Source organism: Glossina fuscipes, unplaced genomic scaffold (genome assembly GCF_014805625.2).
Source record: "Glossina fuscipes isolate IAEA_lab_2018 unplaced genomic scaffold, Yale_Gfus_2 1, whole genome shotgun sequence".
Taxonomy (NCBI): domain Eukaryota; kingdom Metazoa; phylum Arthropoda; class Insecta; order Diptera; family Glossinidae; genus Glossina; species Glossina fuscipes.
In genome coordinates this window covers 34,132,754-34,158,340 of record NW_023998415.1, presented here as the reverse complement: position 1 = coordinate 34,158,340, position 25,587 = coordinate 34,132,754, and the positions used below count along the sequence as shown (strand labels likewise).

The 25,587-nt window shown below is 31.5% G+C and overlaps 1 protein-coding gene across 8 annotated transcripts in view; it reads left to right on the top strand.

The window, feature by feature from the left end:
* Positions 1-25,587, top strand: part of LOC119632537 — a 284,840-nt gene that overhangs the window by 59,616 nt on the left and 199,637 nt on the right. For 4 of the 8 annotated variants that reach the window (XM_038025481.1, XM_038025483.1, XM_038025474.1 and 1 more), the window contains exons 2-3: positions 10,439-10,674; positions 11,554-11,786. In XM_038025481.1, coding sequence (XP_037881409.1) covers positions 11,668-11,786 — 119 coding nt within the window. In that variant the 5' untranslated portion in view covers positions 10,439-10,674; positions 11,554-11,667. The remainder of the gene's footprint in view (positions 1-10,438; positions 10,675-11,553; positions 11,787-25,587) is intronic. The other 4 variants (XM_038025478.1, XM_038025476.1, XM_038025475.1 and 1 more) reach the window with 4 other exon arrangements.

The window sequence follows — 25,587 nt, the reverse complement described above, 5'->3', positions numbered from 1 at the left end:
ATATATATATATATATATATATATATATATATATATATATATATATAAACATACACACAAACGCATATCATTTATATAATTATGAACAGACGGTGCCAGTGAAAAAGACTTGAATATCTTAACATCAACTGAGAATGAGAAAAACATTTGACTTTGAAAAACTTCGCTGCTGTTATAAAGAACTTTGCGCTCGTTCGACAAAATACAAACAAAAAGAAATCTTTTCATTCTTAGATGTTTGCAACAGTAAACATTTTAGTGTAATCAACATTTATAACTAACTATAAGAAGAATAGTAATAGTGGCGGCATTATTGAAAGTAGTATACAATAAAATTACTTTGAGTTTTGAACTTGCAATGATATAGCGATTGCGGGTGACATCATACCTCTTGCAATTAAATGCGTCACTTCGTATTGGTAGCTTTAGAGAATAGTAAAAGTATCAAATAAACTTCATTTCATAGTTTATTTATCTTTTAAGAGAGTTTAAAAGAAACTTCTACCTTGCATTCTTTTAATTTTAAGATCAAAAAGTGTAACATAATATAAACGACAGACTACATGCATGCCTCGGGGACTTGTCATGGAATTGGGAAAAGGAATAGAGAAAGGCAACTATGCATTGCCTATGAACGGCAAGCTACTATTATTTAAGCATGGCCGCGACGCGATTATTTATAAATTGAATCTATTGACAACAATTAGGAATCTGTATAATGACGTCAAGCGGAAAAGGCGGAAAGAAAAGTTGTCATATATCTAGTTATCCACTTCGAATACTTATTCGTTAATCATTAAACAGTCGTACTCTTATTTATGTAGGACTTGAGCACTTCGTGTTATGTGAAACAAATTCCTTAAGTCCTCGCAAAACTACCAAAAAAAAGGATTGTCTTTGCGTGAAGTCTCGGTAATGTTGCTCCCACACATTATATGGCTGCTAGCTTAACTTGCTATTAAGCAAATGTTTCCCTCAGTTTTAATCGATTTTATGTAATATTAAATTACTTTCTATTCTTTACTATCTTTAGATATACTTAGAACTAATGACATGAACTTTGAAGAATTGGAATAAAAAACTTTTCCCAATTTCAGACAACGCTGCCTTTTGGCACTTAATAGGCTTTTTGTGATAATGCGCGATAATTTTAAAATTTGAAAAAAGAAAAAAAAAAAAAAAAATTAAACAACGTACTTTGAAGCTCAGACATTGCAGTTGCTCTGTGTACAAGCTCTACCATGATTTCAAATACACTGAGGCACACAGTGACTTCAATTGTTAATCACTTTGGCCAATATAAGTTGCGTTTTGGCCGCAATCGCCTGATGACTGTTCGTCTCTAAGTACTCGAAAGTTTAGAGCTTATCAGCAAAGACCTATGTTTTAATGTAATCCAAAAAAAAAAAAAAAAGAAAACACAACCGCGTCAGCCGTTCTAGGTCTCGGATAGGATATGAGCGGGTCGGTAAACTTTCCCTCCAGCAAAACGAGCCTAGCAGCAACCGGGTGGCGCGTAACACTTTCCTGCCGAAATCACATGCTTTCGATACTTACCTACCTTACTTAACATCTGACCAATTCAGAACTATACCGAACAATTGAATGATATTTTCTTCCGAGCGTAAGTACCATGGCTTAGTTTCAATGTAAAGCATTATTTGTGTTAATACATTGGCCCTGTGTTTTGTTTGTTTTTTTTTTATTTTCAAATTTTAAAAAGCATCCCTTTTACTTGTATAATTATTCATCCAATGGCTTTTAATCGCCGTTACATTTTTTTGCTCACCAAACTCTGCCTTCAGCAGCTCAATTCATTTACAATTCAAAAGTATTGAGAGGAGCAATCTTTCAAAACCTCAACAGTAAACAAAAAGGTCGAAAGAACGTAAAATATAAAAAAAAAAGCAAAAAACTTGTCAATATATTTGGATGAACACATACATACACATGTATAACCTTCAGCTTTGAAATTTTTCAAAAATATTAAAAAAGCCCGTATAAAAATTGATTAAGTAATTAATTCCGATCGATCGTAAATGCGCCTAACAGCAGAGTAACATTTAAGAAGAAATTGCGCGTCCAAAGTAATCTGAAATTTTTCCCATTTACGTTCAAAGTATTTCACTCGATCGAGCGTATCGAGCACGCGTGTCAACCAACCAACACTCTGGTGTATAGACATTTTCTTTATTAGAAGTGCATATAAGTTTCGCTTTACCCCCTATATATCTTTAAATTAACACGCCCCTCTCAAATATTTGTATGTGCATTGTGCATTATTTTTACGTATTAGCTTAATTGCCTTTATAATGGTATTTTGTCGCCCTTATGAACAAACACTTGTTGTATTCTGCATGGCATAGGACCAACCAAGCTTTATCAAAGTGGCCGCCAAACCAATCTTCTCGCATTCCGGCATTATTTCAAGTATAAGTTCCTGATTGTAAGCGTCGATGGGTGTAGAAGATTCGGTCTCGACCGTATTTAATTTTCTTACTTGTTGTTCTTTGCTTTCGATATTGCTGCCTGGCATTTTAATTTAAAAATGCCATCATGAAAACGGACGGCTCTGCATTTTTGTAAGAAATTAATTTTGCCCTTGTTTCACCAATAGCTCGAATAATGCTGGAAAATATAGTTTATTAAGAGTTTGTAAGGTATTGAAGCAAAGCAATGACTTAAGTAATGTGATAATTAAAAAATAAATCAATAAAAATCACATGGAATGATATCGTGGATGATTTGTTTCATAAACTCCCTCAGGCATTTTCGGAGATTACACGATCATTGAACACTTCGGCCGATAAACGTATGCCACGGTACATCATCATTTTCTTAAAGGCACATATCCTCTAAGGTAAAATTATTTAATTTTTGCCGCAAGAAATCAGTTATCGTGTTTCTGTAGCGTTCCTCATTGATGTTAAAGGTGTATGTGTTTTGCACATAAACTTTCACTGAACAATTAAATACATATTATATTATTTATGCCGTATATGTGTGTAAAACAAAAGTCAATAACGGACATAGCCTGAAATACATTATTTTGTTGCATACTACGTGTAGATGCATTTAGTTTGGCGAACTGGTGTGCGTAGATGCGCGAGCGAACGAACATATCTATCTATTAATGGACCGACTTTTAATATGATATTCTTTTAATGTTTTCTTTTTCCGTTCAAAATATTTAAAGCCAAAAGCCAAAAATAAACGATGATTGGTTATGCTTGTGACTAGCTTGCTTAACAACGAGCATCACGTACAGTAAGAGAAAGAATTTCTTCAGGTGCATACACGTATACAATATACATATACATATACATATATATATATATATATATATATATATATATATATATATATTTATAGTCTATATAATACTTATATAGACAAGCGTCTATATGCGAATATAGAATGCATTTGTGTGCAGCGCTAATATGAGGAACAGATCCAAGTATGTTGCATATTAATGAATATTTCCACTTCCAAGCGCATACAGAGACATTTAATAAATATTTTTAGATTATATTCATATAAATATTTGCTTGTGACCAACAAAAGTTGAAATATTTCAATTGACAAAAACTTTTAGTTTAAAATTAATATTAAGGTGTGACAGTAGTGATTTTAAGTAGAAACAAAAAAAAAAAAAAAAAAAAAAAAACAAAAATAAAATAAACTAAATAAATCAATAAATAAATAATACAAGGAAACAAGGTGATTTTCGATATATAATTTTTTTTTTTTTTATCCTCCCTTTAACTGTGTTTTTTTTTTATTAATTTTTATTATTATCCTCTATACATACATGTACGGTAACGTTTTTTTTTTTTTTTTTCTTAACTTTTTAAAAAAAATAAATTTACCTTAAAAAGAAGTGAAAAAATAGAAGAAAAAATCATTAAATCAAACAATATCTAAATAAACAAATAAATTCATGAAATGCATATATAGCAATATTTGTGTATGTGTATTTGCATATATTTATGTATATAAATAAACAAGTAAGAAAAAACAAAAAAAAAAAATTAAAAATAAATGCAAAGGAAAAACAATAAAATTACGCAAAAAACGCTAAGTAAATATATAAAAAATAATTTTGTAAATATCTCTGTATACAATACGAGCAATACGAGCATCACATAAAAACCTAATAAAAACCATCATCATCAGCGTTATCATCTGATAAGAGGACAAAGCGAATGGTGTGAATTTGCATTTTAAGTGCGAACGCAGAAAATCTGATAAAAAGAATGCAATTGAAAATTACCGCACAGAAGATAACACAAAAATATATAATATATACATACATATATACATACATACATGAGCATAAGCAATTGTTGAAGTTTAAATCTATGAACTCTTGGATTGAAAGCATTTAAATTATTGATGCAATAAGTCGCTAAATTTCGATTTTCAAAGCCATTAGTGCTGATGAGGAAACATAACCAAGTGGCCCGAACGAGGAGCATGATAAGTTAGCTAAGACTAGCTAACTTCTTCTTACTTTAAACAATAAACATAAAAGGCTTGAAAGTGTTCTTAAGGGAAATTTAGGGAAATATATATATATATATATATATATATATGCATATATATAATTAATAGTTTAACGTGTAGAACGATATGCCAGCTCGTAGCCAGCTTACAAGATGTTTATACATGATGTAAACAAGATTTTGATAAATTAAAGAAAATGAATTAATCATTAGCTTAATTACCTAAGTATCTCTATTGTCGAGTATGCCTAAGTTATTTGTCCCGTGAGCTACTGCTTGTTCACAAATAAATTCTCCTATTTGCACTTCGTGTGGTTAGGTGGGCAGCGTAACGAACGCTTTCTCCTCCTCCTCCGAGAACAGGCTCCTTTCAATCAGGCTCAACTCTCTAGGGAGGAGAAAGCTGATTAACCTTAATAATGAGGAAGTAGAATTTTCATTCTTACTGCATCAGCTTGGCTTTATTGTCCCGTGTCGTCCTCTCCCTGTCTCATTGGCATTGCGTTCCCTTGCATTTACCGCATTCTCCTATGCGTGTCTTATCCTCCATTTCGGATAAAAGTAAGCACACGTTACCGACTAAGTATTCATAGTTGTTAAGTTACCTTATCTATCCCGTGCCGCTACACGCCTACTAGGGTTAAGTAGTATAAAACGTAGGTTAAGTTATCCCCAATCTTATACTTATATTGTATTATATACTTTGTTATGAGCTGTTGATAGCTACATAAAAATGAATAAATGAAATAAAATAAAATATTTATAGCGTAAATCAAAACTGAATACACATATAGAATTTTTCCTTTCTTTATTTTTTTTTATTTTTTATTTTTTTTTTTTTTTTGTTTCTTGCAATATAAAAGCCAGGTTTTTAGTTTTCCAAACAAGATTGATTTTGTGGTCGTGACTTGATCGTTGCAATATATATCAAACTGATATCAACCACAAGGTATTGTTCTCTCCCTTTATTTTTCCCCTTTCACAGCGAAGGTTGCCTTTATCTTATTACCAATTTATACCTAGTTACTTGTACTTATTGCCCCAATACTTTTCCATTTCCTCTAATAAAAACTACTGGTATACCCCTAGAGATGTCCTAAAATCTAACGTTAGGTTTTAAAAATTAAAAATTAAAAATGAGGTAAATCACATTATTTATTTATTTATTTATTTTTTTTTTTTCTAAAAAGATTCCACAGTGACAGACATGTGTGTGAAATTTCACATCATAAGCAAAAAAATGTAATTTTTGCGATGTTTGTACAGGGCATTAGGCTCTAAATGTGAAATTATTCAGCAGCTGCGGCTAACTAACAAACTACAATTATAATCGCGCATCTTAAAAAGTTGTAGGTAGGACTTTTTGGGGTAACTGTTGCCCGAACATTTGAAAATATTTTCTAAATAAATTTTCTAAAGGATTTTTTTTTTTTTTTTTTGTGAAATACACTTAATCAGCCTAATGTATCGCAAATGAACAAAATATGTGGGAGGTCTTGAAAGATTAAAAAAAAAAAAAACGATTTGTTAAATACCACAAACACAGATGAAAATATTTGAGAGGAAAGAAAAAGTAGGATCAAGATCAAAGGTAGACATCATAAGCAAAAAGTTAACAACATTCTAGGTCACAGTGCTTCCAAATCTTCGTTTATTTATTATGATTGCAACCCTTCAAGTCGCCGCATTTTACACAAAAAGTTCTACTTCAGGCTCATTTATTCCTGCCCTCACTTACGAGCCATATGATGATGATGATGATGATGTCATCCATGGTTTCGATTTCACTTTTGCCACCAACTCCACAATCTCAAATTTCAATTCATCTAATTTCCCTTACTATAACTGCGTAGTTTTATAGTGGCAAAAAAAAAAAAAAAAAAAAAAAAAAAAAAAATAGTTAGGTAAAATTGCTTTCGTTCGTTATATTGTTAAGAACAGAAGCTCGATATCAGTCAAAAACTATTGAAAGCTGATTAGGAAATTAGTCAGGCAAGTGGAAAATTTATTAACACAGGTCGTTGCTTTGCATTAAATTCGTGACTACGAATGTAATCTCTCATACAATGTACTCGCGAAATGTTCGCTAAAAGTTATTAGAAAATTCAAAGCTGCTGTGAGACATAATCGTCTACGCGCAGCTCATAGGTGACCGAATTATTGCATTGCAGAACGTGAGAATATTAAAAATTATAATAATCAATCAAGCGTCAATCGAGCTAATAAAATCGAAATATATCATTAATATAATAAAGCGAGAAACGAGAGAAATATCCTAAGCACGTACGCGCATTGCTTAGCTAAGCAAAATTATGATTGCGAACGCGATTTTCAATCTACCATTAACATGAATTTAACGAAATCACTCTTTTTTCATAAATTTTAAAAAGAAATAATAATTTTTTGTAATATACAACAGGCTTATGAATGAAATTATTCGCCAAATATTGGAAAATTATTGATTTTGCATCGTCTACCATTTGGAGCTGAAGTTGTGACGCCTAACAACACTAACTTGCAGAAGTGTGTGCCAAAAAAGAAAAAAAAAACAAAGCAGATAAAATAGAAACAAAGGCTTGAAAAAGAAGCAACAAATCATTATAACAGTAGATCAACGCCTCACATTACAATTTTTCTAACTAAGGCTTTATATGGCAAATGGTGGAAAAAGTTTTTCGATCCAAATCATTTTCAATAAAATTCGCCCTTGGGCCCAAAACATGTCCGTGTAGCGAATTTCATCAAAAGGTATAGATTGAATTCAAAAATACAAGACCGAAAGAAGGACGGACAGACAAACTGATATCGATACAGAAAATGATTCTAAAATTTATTTAAAAATTGCCTCTGAATCGCTTGGCATAATAAAAGCTCAGCCCATTTTATTACCCTCTGGATGTTATATACATACCCGTAAAAACGGAGATGCATCACAAGTCGTGTGTTACAAATTTTATTGATGTCGAAACTACGTTCCGTGCAGGTTTTTAAAAAACTCTTTTCTTTTCTTTTCCTTTCCTTTTTTTTTTGGTATATCGAAATCCAAGCGAAACGAAGGATCATACGATCATCGCTAGGTGTTCACGCTTACAAAATAGTTCGGATCAACTTTCTTAGGGAAAATGGTAAACTCTTCGAATGAAAGCGACACTTTATGTTCTCTCGCTAACAAATAATCTCTCGTTATAAGCGACACGCCTTAACTTATAATGAAACAAACACTTATGCACAATTTCTAAATAAAATAGAACCCTTCATCATCCAAAGGATCGAAAAGCCTATCGTACAACGTGATTTGGACTATAAAGAGTTTAATATATCGTTCATACTTCCATCGGGGATATAACGCAATTAACTTGGAAATGCTATAAAATTGTCTAAAATTATAATTTGAAGTATAAATACAATCTATATCCTCCAGTATACGGTAGATACGATGCACTGCTTAATACGAAGAAACGCTGGAGAGATATTGGAAACTGTAAACCATGCCAAGCATGGCTGCTTGTCTTACTTATTCAATTCAATTGCATTCTGAATTAATTAATTAATCAATTTGGATGCGTTATAGCCACGTCTTGGTTTATCTTTAATTACATTTTAACCAAAGAAAGTAAGCCATTTAACCATATATATATATACATATATATAGAGGTCGATTTATAAAAATCCATAGTAAATAAGCTGAAGTGATTTCTTCGTCGTATATGATTATTGTACACAATGCCTATCGGTGTCATAACACTTAAAAGGTGCGCATCTTACAATCAGATATCAAATAAAAGCTAGAGGCGGGTAATAATGTATTCGGTCCAAGCTATATATAATTTCTTTCTTGTTGTTTTGTTTTTTTTTTTTATTATTATTGTTATTTTATTTTATTTATTTATTTTTTTTTTTAATTTATTTTTTTTTTTTTATAGAAATTCAATTAAAATTATCGCTTTGTCAATTAAATAAATCCACCACCATGAAATTCACGACCATTTGACTACTAGCGGCTACAGACATATGTATTCAATATATATATATTTATATATATGTAATAATATATACATAGATATGCAAACTGATGTTTGTAAGGATGTGAATGTGTATACAATGATATAAAAACAACAGGTGGCCTGATAGGTGAACGAGATAGAATCTATATGCATATGTGCTATATTTGTGTTCATTTTTGCCTTTATGCATATATACATTGTGCCCGTGTGCCGATGTCTGTGCTTGTGTGAAAATGTATATGTACAGGCAGGAAAATTTGTACAACGCTACTGTTGATGGACTTGATTGCAGTGGACATGTGCTTTTGTATGTGTTTAACATGCAATTGCACAATTAAAATAAAATACTCTTTTGCCAATAGAGAGATAAATAAATTTAAAAAAAACTACAAAAAAAAAATGGGAGAAAACAAAACAAATGAAAAAAAAAAAAAAGCGAATGAAAATAAATGTAAAATGTTGAAAATTCCATTGAATTAAATTCCACAAAAATGCATAACACGAATGTATTCAATTTATATGCGCTCTACACTAAAGCTTTTGTTAATAACTATCATCACTGCCGGAGCAAGTAAATAATTCACGATAGAGACAAAGTTCGATTTTAATCATTTTTTTTTTTTTGTTTTTTTTTTGTTTTTTTCTTTTCCCCAAAAAAAAATTTCATTTTAAACCAAAATACGGAAAAAATTTTCTTTTTAGGGTGCAGATATTTTTTTAAGTTTGATGGTTTTAAATTAAAAATAAAAAAAAAAAAAAAAAAAAAAAAAAAAGAAAAGACTCTATGAACGATTACTTATTTTACTTGTTGCCTTCCCTCTCTCTACTCTTAAATCATCATCTACATTAAGATATAGTTTGCTTGGGCAATAATAATAATAATAATAATAATAATAATAGTAATAGTAATAATAAATAGGATTCGCTATTTGTTTGAATTCGTGGCGTGGTTAACGTTGCAACGACACGTTTATAAAAGAGACCGTTCACGTGAACTGCAATTTAAGGTTATGTTATTCAGGGTATACATATAGAGTTATGTAACGCCATATGAATAGGAATTACATTATTTATTAATTATACGATAATTGATACATACAAAGAAGTTAACTAATTGCGCCGATAATTCTGTTGCTAAGCACCAATATTGATTAGTTTATTTTCTAAATTTAATTTCAACAAACGGCCGTGAGGTGGCAACGAAATATTTGAAATTTCAATTTTATATGCAAAACCTTGCAATCCGCAGTCACAGTGATAATTATTTAATTACATTTACAATATTTAAATACGATACGATATTTTCAAAGTTAATCGGCCTGAAAATTTTGCAAAGCTTGAGACAACTATTGCTTTTCTCTCTCTCTCTCTCTCTCTCTATATATATATATATATATATATATATGTAAATATATATATCTGTATATATATCTGTATATATAAATGCGAAATTTGTGTGACATATACATAGTTGAAATGTTTCGCTTAACTGAACAAATAATCGTGATAAACTTTTTGAAAGCAATTAATTGAAAGCTACTGTAACTGATTTCAGTTAAATTGCACGTGAAGTGATCCTATGCTCAATAATAACAATAACAACAATAACAACAATAACAACAATAACAACAAAAATTAAAAAAATAACCTATGGTTTGTAAATTTCAAACTGAAGCGCATTATTGTACATTCAATTTTTAGCCACAATATGAAATATTTTTATATAATATTTTCAAATTCATTATATAGTGAACACGAATTATATAATTGAGTGGCATATAATTAATGCCACTCAATTGAATACATATGTTACCGGTAATTAATAATTACCCTGAGTTATTCTTCTTTCGCTTTTTAAATACATTTAGAAAATGGTTTTCAATAAAATATTAAACTAAATAATTTTCGCTCTTTATTTTATCTTTGCAGAACGAATTCAACAACGACTTACGATACAACCACAAACAAACGAACAAAACTGACGGTTATATTTACTTTTCTTTTCTTTGCTTTTCACCATTACTATATGCAAATATCTTCCTCTTTTCTCCTCTGTTATGCTATTATGTAAAAACCATTTTGTAACTTCGATTAATCGAAAGAAAACGGAAAGAATTTAAAAATTTATACATTTTCGAATACTGCTGATATCAACTGAACTGAATGTAAATATAATTAGCCCCAATCGCATTTCAAATATAAAAATTTTGCTTAGGATTTGAAAAGTTTTGCCTTTACGATCCCTTGCGTTAGGTCGGTCTAACTATAAATATTCTTTTAAATACTCCATCACTTACATCATTTCATCATGTCGTTCAATTATGTAAGGTTGGACGAAGAAGAGAACATGCCCATACGGCGTAAGCGGCAGACCTTGAAAAAACAAAAAAAAAAAAAAAAAACTCCAACTACATGTGACTTGTCTGAAGGCAAGGGTCTCAATATTGATCAATTCATTTTCCTCAAAAATTGCATATCTTTGAGATTTGCCCTCTCGCCTTAATCTTTCGCAAAGAATTCGATCCAACTATATGTCATATATCACGATGACTCAAGTAGTGTAGCTGAATGATTAGTATGCGCAAGCCGTTGAAGCAATATTTAGTTAAATAACTATTTTCTTCGAAGAAGAGGCTTATTAATGCACTGGGTGAGGCCTTCTATGAAATGCTTATGCCAATAAGAATCGCGACTTGACTATGATAGATGCTTGGGCGGTAAAGCGGATAACACTTATCAATTGGACATGCGTTCACTGCCTCTACCTCTATCTAGGGGATATCCCCTGAATGATTGTTTTGGTTAAAACAAAACATTTCGTGCTGAAAACTCTGTTGGGCGGTTTATGCCAAAACGATGGCAATAAATTGAATCGGCCACATGTCCCCGACAAGGCAAAATGAGGCATTACTCATTTACATTTAATGACAAGCTTATCTCCACAAAATCCATAGGATTTGAAAATGTCTCACGACATACGTTCTTGTATTTTTCTCCTTTTTAAATCATGATTCTATCTTGTCTCCTTCTCCTGTACCATTTAGATAGTCTATTAGATATTTTAAGCTTTCGCTAGACGAGTTGATTCTGCTTTTTAAGAAAATTTAATTATTTTCATAAAAAATTCGAACGCAACAAAAAGAAAAACAAGAAAAATTATGGCTACCGTTCAACGTAAACTGGTGCATAAACAATTCAATTCTCCGATTGGCCTATACTCTGAACAAAATATTAAGGACAGTATGAATCGTGAACTGAAGGCTTTCGGTGCTCAAGGGTAAGTAATTTACACAAAAATTTAACATTTTCTATCTATCTATGATTTCTTAATTAAATTACTTTACCTCGTCGTAAAATTTAACTAATATCAGGTCTACGGGTAAATTCTGCCCGTATTTAGAATCCTAATTTCCCAATATGGTTTGAAAGTGTTTGTTGACCTCGATCAAAACTTTCGGCTAACCTTCCATTTTATCAAAAATGTATTTTGGCAGGGCCCAGGGCGTGGCTTATCACCAATTTCGAAATCATCTGGTTTTTGGAAATTTTTCGACCCGTCTCCTGCAAGTTCTAACAGTCTCTGTACATTCACCAAATGCTTTCAATATAAATATCTACGCGCTTCCTTCTTGGAATTCATACAAAATCCAATGGGGTAAATGAACTTTATCGGTAGCCCTAGGTAAACGATCGTGTAACTCAGTTGCTACTAACATCGATTACATTCTTTTCACTTCATTCTGGATCTGGGGATCTATACATAGAGTTATTCGTCAAACGGTTCTTATTGAAAAGTGTTGTAAACGGAACGGACGGAGCTTTCCGGTAGACCGATTATTCGATATCATAGTTTGTATTGTATGACTTATTTATTTTTTCATTTACTCGAAGGACGCTCGATTATTCCAAAAGATAAAAATGGACAACAAAAAATAAAATTCATCGCCTCGTTTAAGAAATCGCATAATATCAATACTAGCCGTTAATCTCAATTTTTTTCATCCATTTTTACAGAATTCTACTTGGCAATGCATTATTTTGAAAATATTTTCAAATGATTTCATATAATCATCATATAATATATATATTATGATTACTCTTAATTTAATTATGCCAGTACTCAAGACTCGTAGCTAACCATAAATATTTTCTATGTATTTTTTTTTTTTTGTCCATCGACGAAGTTTGAAAGGTATATTAATTTTGTCAAAACGCTTGCAACGCCCAGGCGCAAGCTTTATAAATCCGACAAAGTGTGTCAATCGATTTAAGCATGTTCACCTGTGTGTTTGTCCGTCTGTCTGTCCACATTATGTGTGCTGTAAACATTTTCCTGACCGCAAAAGAAAAATTATCGTCTTTCAATTTGGCAGAAATATTGCAAGCGGTTACCGTTGAAAATGGGCCGCACCGTTCGAAGGACACGTGTACAGTGCTAAGTAAACTGATAAGCCCTCTGTTTTTCAAAAGGTCTACGAAATTGGTGTTTTGCTCATTACTCATAAACTACGGCAGATAAATCTACAAAAAATTTGAACGCGGACTCTATGGGCGATCTTGCAGTACCTCTACAGAGTCGAAAAAATTGATCACCTCTGCCCAATATTGTAGCGTATCAAAATTTAATTTTTTTTTTTTTTTCAATACCTTTATAAGACGCAGAAAGAAGCTTCAAAGATCCCATAAAGTATATAAGTTCTGGCAGGTTTGTCTGTTCGACTGTCCATACGTCCACTTTCCCAACGTAATATTTGCAACAAGCGTTCTTCCGTTCGCGTTCTACAAGATTGCTCCTAGAAGAATTTAAAATATCAACCACGCCCATCCAACATTTTGAAATACGCAAATTTCTATACCTTGCCTTTCCTTTCTTCAATCTTGAATAGGATAACCGTGACGAGTGTAAAAGATTCGGTCGCAACCGAATATCATTTTTTTTATTTATCTCTCTTTTTTTTCTTTTTTTCTTTTTTTGATTTAATTCTTTGGATAGATTTTATTTCTTCACACAATCTTTTTTGGTTTTCGGCAAAGTTATAGCAAAACTTTTGTTTCATGAGTTATAAGCTGAAGAAAGAAATCCAATAAATTTACCTGCTGCTCTCTGTCAAATCGTATTTTGAAGTCTCCCTTGAGTGCAATACAAAAAAGACGATCCAATAAAAGCACACATATCTCCGATTTTATTCGAAACATAGTTTAGTTACTTTTTTTATTAAAAAGAAATTATTGTATATACATATAAAATATATATATATATATATATATATATATATATGGGTAAGCGATACACCGCAGTCAATGAGAAAATCAAATTCACAAAAACACTAAAGAATGAAATTGCTTAACGCAACCTATATCTGTGGTTTCAAAATTCTTCTCAAAAGGAAAAATAATTATAATCACTTGTGCTTTATAAAGTTCAAGCTGAAGAACAAAAGGAAGGAAACAAAAAAAAAAAAAAAAAAGAAACAAAAAAAAAGAAGAAAAACAAAAAGCTACATATAAAACTAGATATGTAGAAGAATCCGCAAGAGTAAAACTTTTTCAATAAACACAAGAAATTCAACGAAAGAACATTGGTTTGTTTGTTTGTTTGTTTGTTTTTTATTTTTATATTTCTTTTTTTTCTCTCTCTCTTTCGACTGCTTATCCTTTACAATTTGATCTATGCTTGCTTCACAGCGAAGAGTATGGACAAAAACATTTCACCAATGATAAATAAACATTCATTACAATTTTATATTTATTTATTTATTGGTTTTGTTTTCTTTACTTTTTATCTATCCAAAAGCAGCAAAACGAATGCAAAGAAAGAAATTCACTTTTTTTTTTTTTTTTGGTGGAGAATATCTTCACAATTACAAAACCATTTCCAAATTAAAATTAAAATACAATTAACTTTAACTTAACCCATCTATATCTATACCCAATCTGTAAATGATCCTCTTCGTTACATCTTCGCTAGAGTCTTTTCCAAAAGCCTTGTACTATTAATGTTTTCAAAGCGTCAAATATTAAAAAATAAAACTAAGTATGCTTAACATTTAGTTTTGATTCGTAAGCCAAAAATGCGAATAAGTTTATACACGTCTATCTAAACACACACATACACACACACACAGTCGTGTAAGGAAAATTCACATTCACATAGTATACATAGAAAGCTGAAATAGCAACCTCTGTCTCTTTATCTATCTATCTATCTATCTTACTTTTTTTTCGACGCGGCGGTTGCGCTCTACCAATTAGAGGCACTACACAGTCCTAAAAGCCAATGGACCCTTGTGAATGTTTGATTCTCACTATATCGTTTCACATCCCCCGTCATCGCTTGGGATAAGGGGTTCGCCGGTCGCTTTCGTGCGGCTTTATACCGGGAAAAAAGAGTAAGCTCGAGGAACAATAACTCGAGGAATTCCCATGACCAGGCTAAGTTTGCCTGGAAAGAGAAATTCACTTCTTCATGTTTTCTCCACAACCATTGATTATGATTTAAGATAATGATGTAGATCCAGCATCCTTTGCTGCCACTTTCCCATAGCTGTTGGCATCTCGTTAACGAACTCGGTCCGATAGCTATGTGCTACGTGTGTTACATTCGTCCATTCTTCTTGTTTCCTTCTTACCGTTGTAGATATCAAGTTGGCCCGTAAGCAGCTACTCGATGAGCAACATGCCTATCAGGTTCCAGCTGACGTTCTGATTATGCAGAAGGCTGATATAACTCCTAGCGTATGAAGCCTTTGAACGGCTTTTAATTTTCATGTCTGTTACATACTTTGCAGCTCTTTCTCTGACAAAATGGGTGCGGCGTACATTACATTGCGCGTAGACAACGGTGCACAGAAGTTTACGGCTCGCCTGTTACAGTCCGTTCATGTTTGGCATAGGACGGTAACAGTGGCCAGGGCGTTATCTATTACGAGCCTCCATACCTACGCTACAACTTTAAATCTTTTCTTTAAGGAAAAGGTAGCGTGATTGCGCTACACTGCGATAATTGAAAGCACCTGATCAGGAAGATAGCCTCCGGTAGTATCCGCAATATTTTTTAGCTTTGTTTGTTCCTCTTTCTTTCTTTCTGATTGACTGGCCAGTGCCACTAAACACTGTGACAGATTAAGGAAGAAGGAAAACGAAGCGAATCCTAAGCAAGCATGAAAGACGTGGATTTCTCTCTTTTAGCAACGGATTTCTTTCTCATACACTTTAATTGTTAATAACAGAGGTGTAATTGCATTACGCAAAAAAACGGTAAAAAACTTGACTCTTAAAGAATTCAAAATATTTCAGCAGCATATAAGGCGTATAAGTTATTACGTATACGCAACAATGTACGCATATAAGTTTTACTTTTAATATTGATAGGAGATTCTTGATTAATACCTCGAAACAGTTGTAACGGCATTTTAAAAGCAAAATGACCCGATAACGATATACAAAGGTCTTTTGCAAGAAGCTTTAAATATTGACACTGTGCTAACCTCCTTTAAATTAGAAGCTAAATTATTATTATTACTACGTTATACTTGCAAAGCAATCTATTTGTTGCTTTATCTTTTCAAATCTATACCTTGGAGTAATTATTCCTAAATTCGTTATATTTCTCGATTGATTTTGTAAATAAGATACGATACGATGGCCATTCGCTGTGAATTGATTTGTATATTTTAGCTAACCATGCCCCATTTTTTGTATTAAAAATGCAAATAGCCTAAGTAATTATTTTTAAACATTTCACTTGCATACCATCAGTGAATAGAAATTTATATTATTTAATATTTTGCGATGAAGCTAATGCTTAAGGAAATTTCTATCAAGCTTGCAAATGATTAATTAAGTACATTTATTTAAACAATCAACAAAAGAAGAAAAAAAACAACGAAAAACAAAAAAAAAAAAAAATTAAAAAAAAAGAGAAAATCAATCTAATCGTAACAAAATCTTTTTCTGAAATAATTTCATGTGAATTGTTTTGCAGAAATAATTGTACTTCTCCTTTAATCAACAAACAAATGTGAGATATTCATCGTTTCATTGTGTGTGTTTATGTTTTCTTTTGTTTTTGTTTTTTTTGTTTTTTTTTTCCTTTTTTTTTTAAGTATGTATACATTAAATTAAATCGTTCATCTAGAAAACATTTATCTCTATTCGAGAGCACTTTAAATGATTTCTGAAATATTTTATTCTTGTTTTATTATACTTTCAATTTTATACAACTTTTCATATTTGCATGTATGTACCGTACGTACATAATATGCATTGTAATGTATGTTGTTTGTGTATGCTTTTTAAATTCGTTCCACACCTAATTTAATTTTCTAGTATTCTCGTAACGATTTTCATCTACACATAAATTACTAAACATAACAGGACAAAGGAACATGCACATACACGAGATGCATAGATATGAAACACTTGATTTAACTCTGTTTAAATACAAACAGACATATACAAACCCATATATATATATATATATATATATATATATATATATATATATAGATTTATATATATATATAGATTTATACAAATAAATGCACTAATGCAAAAATGTATGTGCATTGTATTCTATCTACATTATATGCATAAATATGCATAGTTTCGCATATACTCGCACTCGCACTTGTCCATGTACTCGCACTAATATATATCTTTCAGTCACTGCATTTTCGTCTATATGTCTATTTAAGTTCAATTGTTTATATTCGATACGTGATAACAAATGATATTCAATCTCATGTTGAAATTTATACTTTTCATTTGTTTTCAAGGGTCAATTTATTTGCAATTTTATTTATCATTTTTTTTTTTTTTTTTTTTGTTTTCTTTCTGTCTCTTCTTAAAGTCTTCATTCCCATCATTCCTGTCCCGCCCCGTGCACAATTCGTTTCATGCACTCTGCAGAATTTTTCTTTTTTCCTTTATTTATTGCTTTCCTGCATACATACATACATACATATATACATACATACATACATACAAACAGCGTAGGAACATGTAAAGAACGGCAAATGCTGGTATACATTGTTATTTCAGAAAACAAATTGTTGTGGCCGAATGTACTGTGTGCACATCTTCATTTGTTTTGTTTGCTTGTTTATTTGTTTGTTTATTTGTTGGTCGGTTTCTTGCAAAAAGGTTCAAATTTACGATATTTATATGCTACGATCATTCTTTTGTTCAATTTATTTTGATATTGACACACATTTATGTGCATGTAAGATGGATTGATGTTTGAAATAATATATCCTATATATATATATATACATATATTTATATATTATTGAAAAACAAAAAACACTTGAAAGAAATTCAATAAAGACCATTACGTTCTTTCAGCTTTTTAATAATAGGCAAAAGGTAAGCGATAAAAATGATCACATTGCGTTCATTGAATGTGTGCAATGGAGTGCTACGAAGATTTCATATATTACTTCTGATTCAAGATTAAACAATTTTTGCATGACATGCAAATAAACTAAAAGTAAAATAAAAGCAAATGTTAAAAATATATTCTTACCAAATACACGACACCCGTCAGTCCGATGGGTTTTAGGTTTTAATCTTAAAAATTCTCCATAGGGAAGTGGATGCCTTAAAATTTTATACACTGATTTTTTCAATAATACAATGCGATGCGAATATGATAATTTATGAAATTTACCCGACGGATGGACAGGTTTCCGTAGAAATGGATATAAAGCATCTGGTTGTAACAAAATGGGTTTGTTGCAGCTGCTGTGAAGATAAGCGGCTGAAAATTGTCACAAACACTTCTCTAACGCTAAGGAATACGAGGTTCAAAAAAAAAAAAAAAAAGCCTTAATCTGTTTCGTACAAGCCCACAATATAGAAAATATTCAACTAACCTCGGAAAACAAAGTCAATTTTTCCCAAATTTTCGCGTATACCTGTCGATCTCGTGAATATATTAGTGAATGGCTAACATGGCTAACTATTTCAAAGTCCATGTGACAAAAACCTGACTATTTCGAATAAATCAATCTCATATTGCAAAAATCAACACAAATTTGCTAGGTTCTGAATCGCCAACGCGGTTCGTTCTGCTTCTCGAAGCGTATGTATAGAAAAAATTTTCAAAAAATGATCTAAAGAATCGGGCAGCGACCACAATGACGGACAAAATATTAAGGCTAAGTATGTTTGCATTTAATGTAAAAACTACATACACACCTATACGGGAAATGTGTACAGGCGAGATTGCACGATTTTATTTCCAAAAGATATATTGAAGAAGGCAATTGAGTTGTGAATAAATGATTGAACTTAAAAATTATTAGGTAAATTAGTAGATAATTTAATAAGATTTCTTAGTGAAATGTACCGACAAGTTTGAAAATAATATAGGAGGATATATATATATATATATATATATATATATATCATATTTTTGCAAATTTTATTTTTTTTTTTTTTTATATATGACCAATTACGTAGGGTTTGGTCAGAAAGAAGAAAAGAAAGAGAAAAGAAAAGAAGATAAGAAGGTGATGACCACAGCCTGGTAGGTAACTGTTAGGCCTTTGCAGTCATGCCGGTGAAGCACTTTCTATAACTAAGACCGAATTAAAATCTGCCGAATTTCAAATTTAATTACCTGCGGACCTGTTCTCTTGCCAGTCACGATTTTTATCGGCTCGCCTAAGCGTTAAAGCGATTCCGAATAAGCATGGCTTTGAATGTTATGATGAACACACACAGCTATCTACCACTAAATTCTTAAAACTCAACTTTCGAATGGCGGCTTCTAGGTTATCAGTCGCGAGTATATCAAATTGACATCTGATTACCTTATGGACATAGTAAAGACAAAGATCATCAAGATAAATTTAGAGAATTTAGAAATTTTACTAATGTTTGCATCATAGAAATTCGAAGATATATCGAAGGTCATGCCCGTCTATTGACTAAACTAGTATCTATTTTGAGGAGGAAATTTGTTCTATGGCATTCGAAGAGAAACATGTGAGGTTCTTAGCCGGATCTGTAATACGCTAAATCACCTATTCTCCTAGTCTTAGCATTTCATAGTACGCGATCGTTGCCAACATAGGAAACTCAATCAATCTGTTGCATCTGAATTTAGGACAATATTTGCTAAAAATGTTACGTAGGAGCTGCAAAAATTTCAATTCTTTTCTATAGTGACTTAGAGACTCGTACATTTTTGCAAAAATTTCTGTACATATTCTTGAGAGCAAAATGTGGCAGGGTTGGTTACAATCCGAAGAAAGTCATAGTGTGGTTTCCTATTGAAAGCGGTTTGCAAGCGAACTGCAATTGCAATCACTCAATAGTTATATTGCGTATAATCAATGCATGCATGCATATAGAGTTTAGAAATATTATATATATATATATATATATGCAATAATTTCGCCTATTTTATATGACTGACGAAGAGCATAACTGACTGTAAAAAGAGCATAACATTAAATTCTTATTAAAATTTGAATAATTTAAATGTTGAAAGTAAACTGAAAATTTCATATTCCCAATCTAGAAGCATGAAATTCATTTGGCTCTTAAGCACTTTCATTGCATTGTTGAACGAGTAAATTCAATCAATTATGAATTAACAAACAAATATATTCATGTTTATAAATTAATATCTTGAGATGTATTTTAATAAATAAACATAAAAGAGAATGAGATTACCGAGAAGGGCAACAATGAAATTTATTTAAGATAGATGATGCAAATGCATCAGCATATAGATCATAATGAAGAAACCAACAATAAACTATCACAATATTGGTATCATTGAAATGTTGCTTTTGCAATGATGCAGAGAGAGAGAGCATTTTCTTATGCAAAAGGAATTAACAAAACAATAAAATGAATGCAAATAAATAATGCCCAACATTAGCCGTTAGTTAGTTGTTGTGCGTAATAGCAATGCAATGTACATGGCAAGGCACTTAGTGTCAGCACAAGTAACCAAGAAATTCCGCCTTCGAAACCGAAACCGAAACCGAAACAGAACAGAAACAGAAGTGCAAAAATGGAAAAATGAACAAACCGGTCCCAGCAAATGCGATAAAATACTGCAGTTATTTTTATATTACGCATGTGCATATATGCACAAATGTCCATTTTTTATATATATATATAAGTGTATGCGTTATGTGCATTTTTATGCTGGCAGGACAAGCAACAATTGAAATGCGGAATTATAGTAAAGAAAAAGAGTAACGGAAATATATGCGCCATTAAAAAAAAAAAAAAAAAAAAAAAAAAAAAGCAAAGAAGAAAGCAAAACCAAAAAAATAGACACAAAAGGCAATAGCCAACCGCCGCATATAGTCAAATATAAATATATATGTATATATATATATATACACATACATATATAAACATACATATACACATACATACACATACATACATATACATATACATACATGTGTATATACGTATATACGTGTGTATATACATAAAATAAATAACTTTGGAAAAGACCAAGTAATAAGAACGGATTGCATACATGAGTAGTATGCCTTTGTAAATACCTTTTGTGTGCGTAAGCACAGCAACATGGTTTGTTTAGTAACGGAAACTTTATTCTCTATCTTTTTACTTTTTCCTCGGCAATAGCGGAATAAAGAACAGCAACAGTAATAATAAAAAAATAAAAAATAAATTAAAAAAAAAAAAAAACAACACAAACAACAACCATAACAGCAAACAAGATGTATGACCAAAGAACATGTTTTTCCCTTAATGGCAAGCATTAAAATGCATTGACTATATGTTTGGCCGACTACCGACTACTGTTTATATAGCACTCTATGACTTTCTTCCTTTAAATTTGAATTTAATACGCGCACATCTGCATCATTTATATTATCATTTTCATCATTATCATCATTATCATCATTATCATCATCATCGTCAACAATAATAATAGTAACAACAAGAATAAAAATATCAAAGCAATAAGACCAACAAACAAGGCAACACCGTCACTTCAAATTATAGATGACTGACTGGCCTTAACGAGTTAACCGAGTGATACGGTTACGAGCACGCATGGAGAGGGAACACAAGGGGAAACAACAAGTAAATTAAAATCAAAAAATTCATTCTCTTACTATTTCTCAAAGAAAGCAAACGAACCAACAATTTCAAATGCTGTTACATTTATTGCGTACAGTTCAGGTTTATTTAGTTATTTTATTTACTCATTTTCTTTACTTTTCTCCGACTTTCTAATACATATCTTTACGTAAAGCGCACTGCAGTTGCCATTAAAGCTTTACGATAAAAAAGCAAATTGCGGGAGTATTCATGCGCCGTTTAAGCCGCACTCTTTTATCCATCTCTTCTTAGAGCATATTTCTTGATCATGTTAAATTTTCACCTTAACATCGTTTAAATTCATTGATATATATATATATATATATATATATATATATATATATATATTGACACATATGTATATATGAGTGGAAAAAATAATTACGTTATTTCATCAATTCGTGTATAGACCGCGATCGCAGTTTAAATTTTATTTCATTTTTTTTTAGGGACTTTTTTTTCAAAATATATTTTTGATATAATTTTCAATGTTACATAAGCATCGACGAAATTAATATTTTTTTCATTAGCGAAATTAAAAACAAACCAAATGGACGCAAAAAAAAGAAAAGAAAAAAGAAAGGCAACTAAAGAAATGAAAATACAACGAGAAAATATAACAAGAGAGATATAACGACAGACGCTTATAAAACTGAATAACGAGCAACGAAATGCTGAAAAAACCAAACGATAAAAGATACAAAATGCAAGCGATAAAGAAAATATATAGAGAGAATCCTGTAGCTTGTTTGTAAATTGTTTTCGAGATAGAATTTCCATAAATTTGCAAATTTGTGTGTGAGTTTGCATAGTACACTAAAACAAAGCAAGACAAAATATAAAAAATAAATAAATAAATAAATAAATAAATAAATCAAAATAACAAGTCAAACACTTTAATTTTACGATAAGTTGCTTTTTAAAGATTTAATAATGATTAGGGAAGAACGCATATACGATTCGCGACGAAACGTCTTCTTCCAATTTATAAATTCATATAGACTTTGTTATACTATCATGTAGATCTTAAGATGCCATCAAGAATGCCCACATAAATACCGATTAATATGTGCTTAGACTTGGAGCTTAGGGTAAACATATATTTGATGGACAAATCGTTTACCCATTAAATGTTTTCTTAGCACAAAACTAGACTTATTGCCGTATGTTGTATTCTTGTCCAATTAAATAATCTGTACTAATATGTAAAACTCATAGATAGGTAATACCTACATATAGCGAGCAGTCAAAAATCAATAAATAGTCATAGACGAAAAACAATCAGCGATCAATTATTTCTACATTTGCCATTACCATGATTTTCGACTTTTAACGTTCGATCGTAATCGCGTTTGCTTTAGCTTATACGCAACAATGTACGTAATTTTGTTTGAAGTTAAGAATCCCTTTTCACCAGCCTGTGTAAAGATGAATATTTCCTATTTCCGGGGTAACGAAGCAACCTCTTCAGTCAGGTTCGCAATCAGATTTATGCTGACTTATGTGTACGCTGTTGATTACATAATAGAGCGATTATTTCACGACACCTGTAAGATAAACGACGCTGAAAATAAATGCCATCAATATCCCTAGCATCAGTTTTAACCAAAAAAAAAGAGAAAAAAAAAAAAAAACGGTTAATATCGTTCGACTGTAGCGTTTCCGTAAAAGTATGACCCCATCACTGCGAACCAAACTATCACTGCTTGTGACCGGGAAACTTGCTCAGGGCTTTGCTTATTTATTTATCTGCCCACACAGCTTTACACATAATACATACCTGTCGTGTTCATATGTTTCGAAATTTTGCGCATGCATAGCTTAGGCATTGGTACTTGTACGATATTGGTCTGAATTGTTAACAAACTATCGTCCAATGTCTATTAAATTTCAAAAAGATGGATATCGTTTTCATTTTTTTTTTTTTTTTTTCACTCTTTTCTAAGTTTTTCTGCTTTTAACTGACCTAAGCCGGGAAAAAATTGCAGCTTAAGTTGAATGAAATGAATAAGTTGGCTTTGAAGGAAAATCAGCAATCATCTACAAGGTAGTTAACTATGAAATGATTTTCAGCAAAAATAACCCAGGCTGCGAGACGACCAGTTCCCGTCCAATTATTACTGCCTAAGATCGATGTCGAGTCGTATTTAACAGAGCAGTAGCGGTGCTAACTTGAACATGTACGGAAATGGATCAATGACCATTTCACTTTTAAATTGCGCTATGTCTACGATGAGAGGCAAAATGTCATAAATAGTGATGACCAATAATAATCAATTTGATTCTTAAGCTTTGTGACAAGAATATTTTAAATAAAATTACGTTTTATCAAAGAGCGGAACAAATTTTTTAATATTCGTAACAAGTCTCATCCGACATAACAATTTTGCTTACAACGCGCGTCTCGGGCACTCAATCAGCGAATGTACGTTAAAATCTCTTCGATTTTTCTTATCAAATATCGTAGTTTGAAAATGGCGTAGATTTTAAAATGACATCGCTTCGATTCTATATATGTGTACGAAATACATATGTAATTTGTATAGATTTTATAATTTAGATAATAACTAGGGACGAAATGCATATAAAAAGATTAATAAATAAATTATTGTAATATATAAAAAAATTTCATTTATCAATAATTTTACCAAGTTGTCGGTTTTAGAGTCGTTATCGGAAAATTTGTGAAACCTCTCCAAGTACAAGTGCTTAAGAGTGAAAATAATTTTGAGAATTCATGTACCAGCATACATAGAGACATTCATATGTAGAGTCGTAAGTGTTGTCTTTATAATTTACACAGTATGCGCATTCGTTATGTGCATTGTTATCTTAACTGAATTTTTGAAAAGTTTAACAGATATTTGACACCAATTTCTATGAGGAGGCAAAGTTCAAAAAGAAAAAAAAAAAAAAAAAATTCAAAACGACTACGAACATTGTAGTTGGGCAAGGCCGACCATTAAAACTATAAATTATACTTTCTCTCCATATAAGGGTTTGCTTTTCATGCGGATATGTTGGGGTGTAAAAAATTGATCTATCCAAAGTGCTATCCAAATTTCCTTTTTTTGTAACATTGCTACTATGGAGCAATTTTTCGTCATAAAATAATAAAAATTAAATCTTTTTCTGAAGGAGCGATAGCCTTTTTGGCATATAAGAGTTTACGTTTTCTAAGAATCCTTAGATGCGGTGGTATCCAAAAAATAGACCCACGTTTATGAGATAATCAAAAATTCGTTCTTTTCTACCATATAAGGAACCAGTTTTCGTGGGAAAGGTTATATGAGAGAGAGTTCAAAAAAACTTCCTTCAGTCAAATCAAATTTTTCATAGCAATGTAGAATGTCAAGTGGTCGAAAAAATGGTCCGAGCTAAGCGATTTTCGATGGCGTTCGCCTTTTAGGCCAAGGGACGATAGTGTACAAAATTTTATGTAAATAGAAGACAAGAGAACAAGTCAGACAGACGGACAGAGAGACGAACAAGTTTGACTCGATTCAGAGAATGATTCTGAATAGATCGTTTTAATATATCGGTGGGTTTATCTCAAGTCCTTTTGGGTGTTACGTACGTCCGCACAAACTGTGCATGATATACTACCTTAAGTGGTATGCGGTATAAAAATGGAACACAAGTGCTGGCGTACTTATCTTATTATAGATCGCATCCCAGATACCTACGTAATGTTATAGGTTAAATGGGCTAGTTATAGTAAAAGCTAAGTTATAGGTAAAGCTTTTAATGTAATTGATAGGTGAAGAGATGAAGCGTTCGCTTGAATATATCGAATAACTTACGCAAAGCCATTTACATACAATTTCCCGATACATATCATATGCCCAGCTATATATGCGCACTTGCTTAGGCAAGAATTTATTTAGTTCTATGCCTTACTGTTACTATCTTTATCTAGAGTCTAGAGAGAGAGAGAGAGAGAGAGAGAGAGAGAGAGAGAGAGAGAGAGA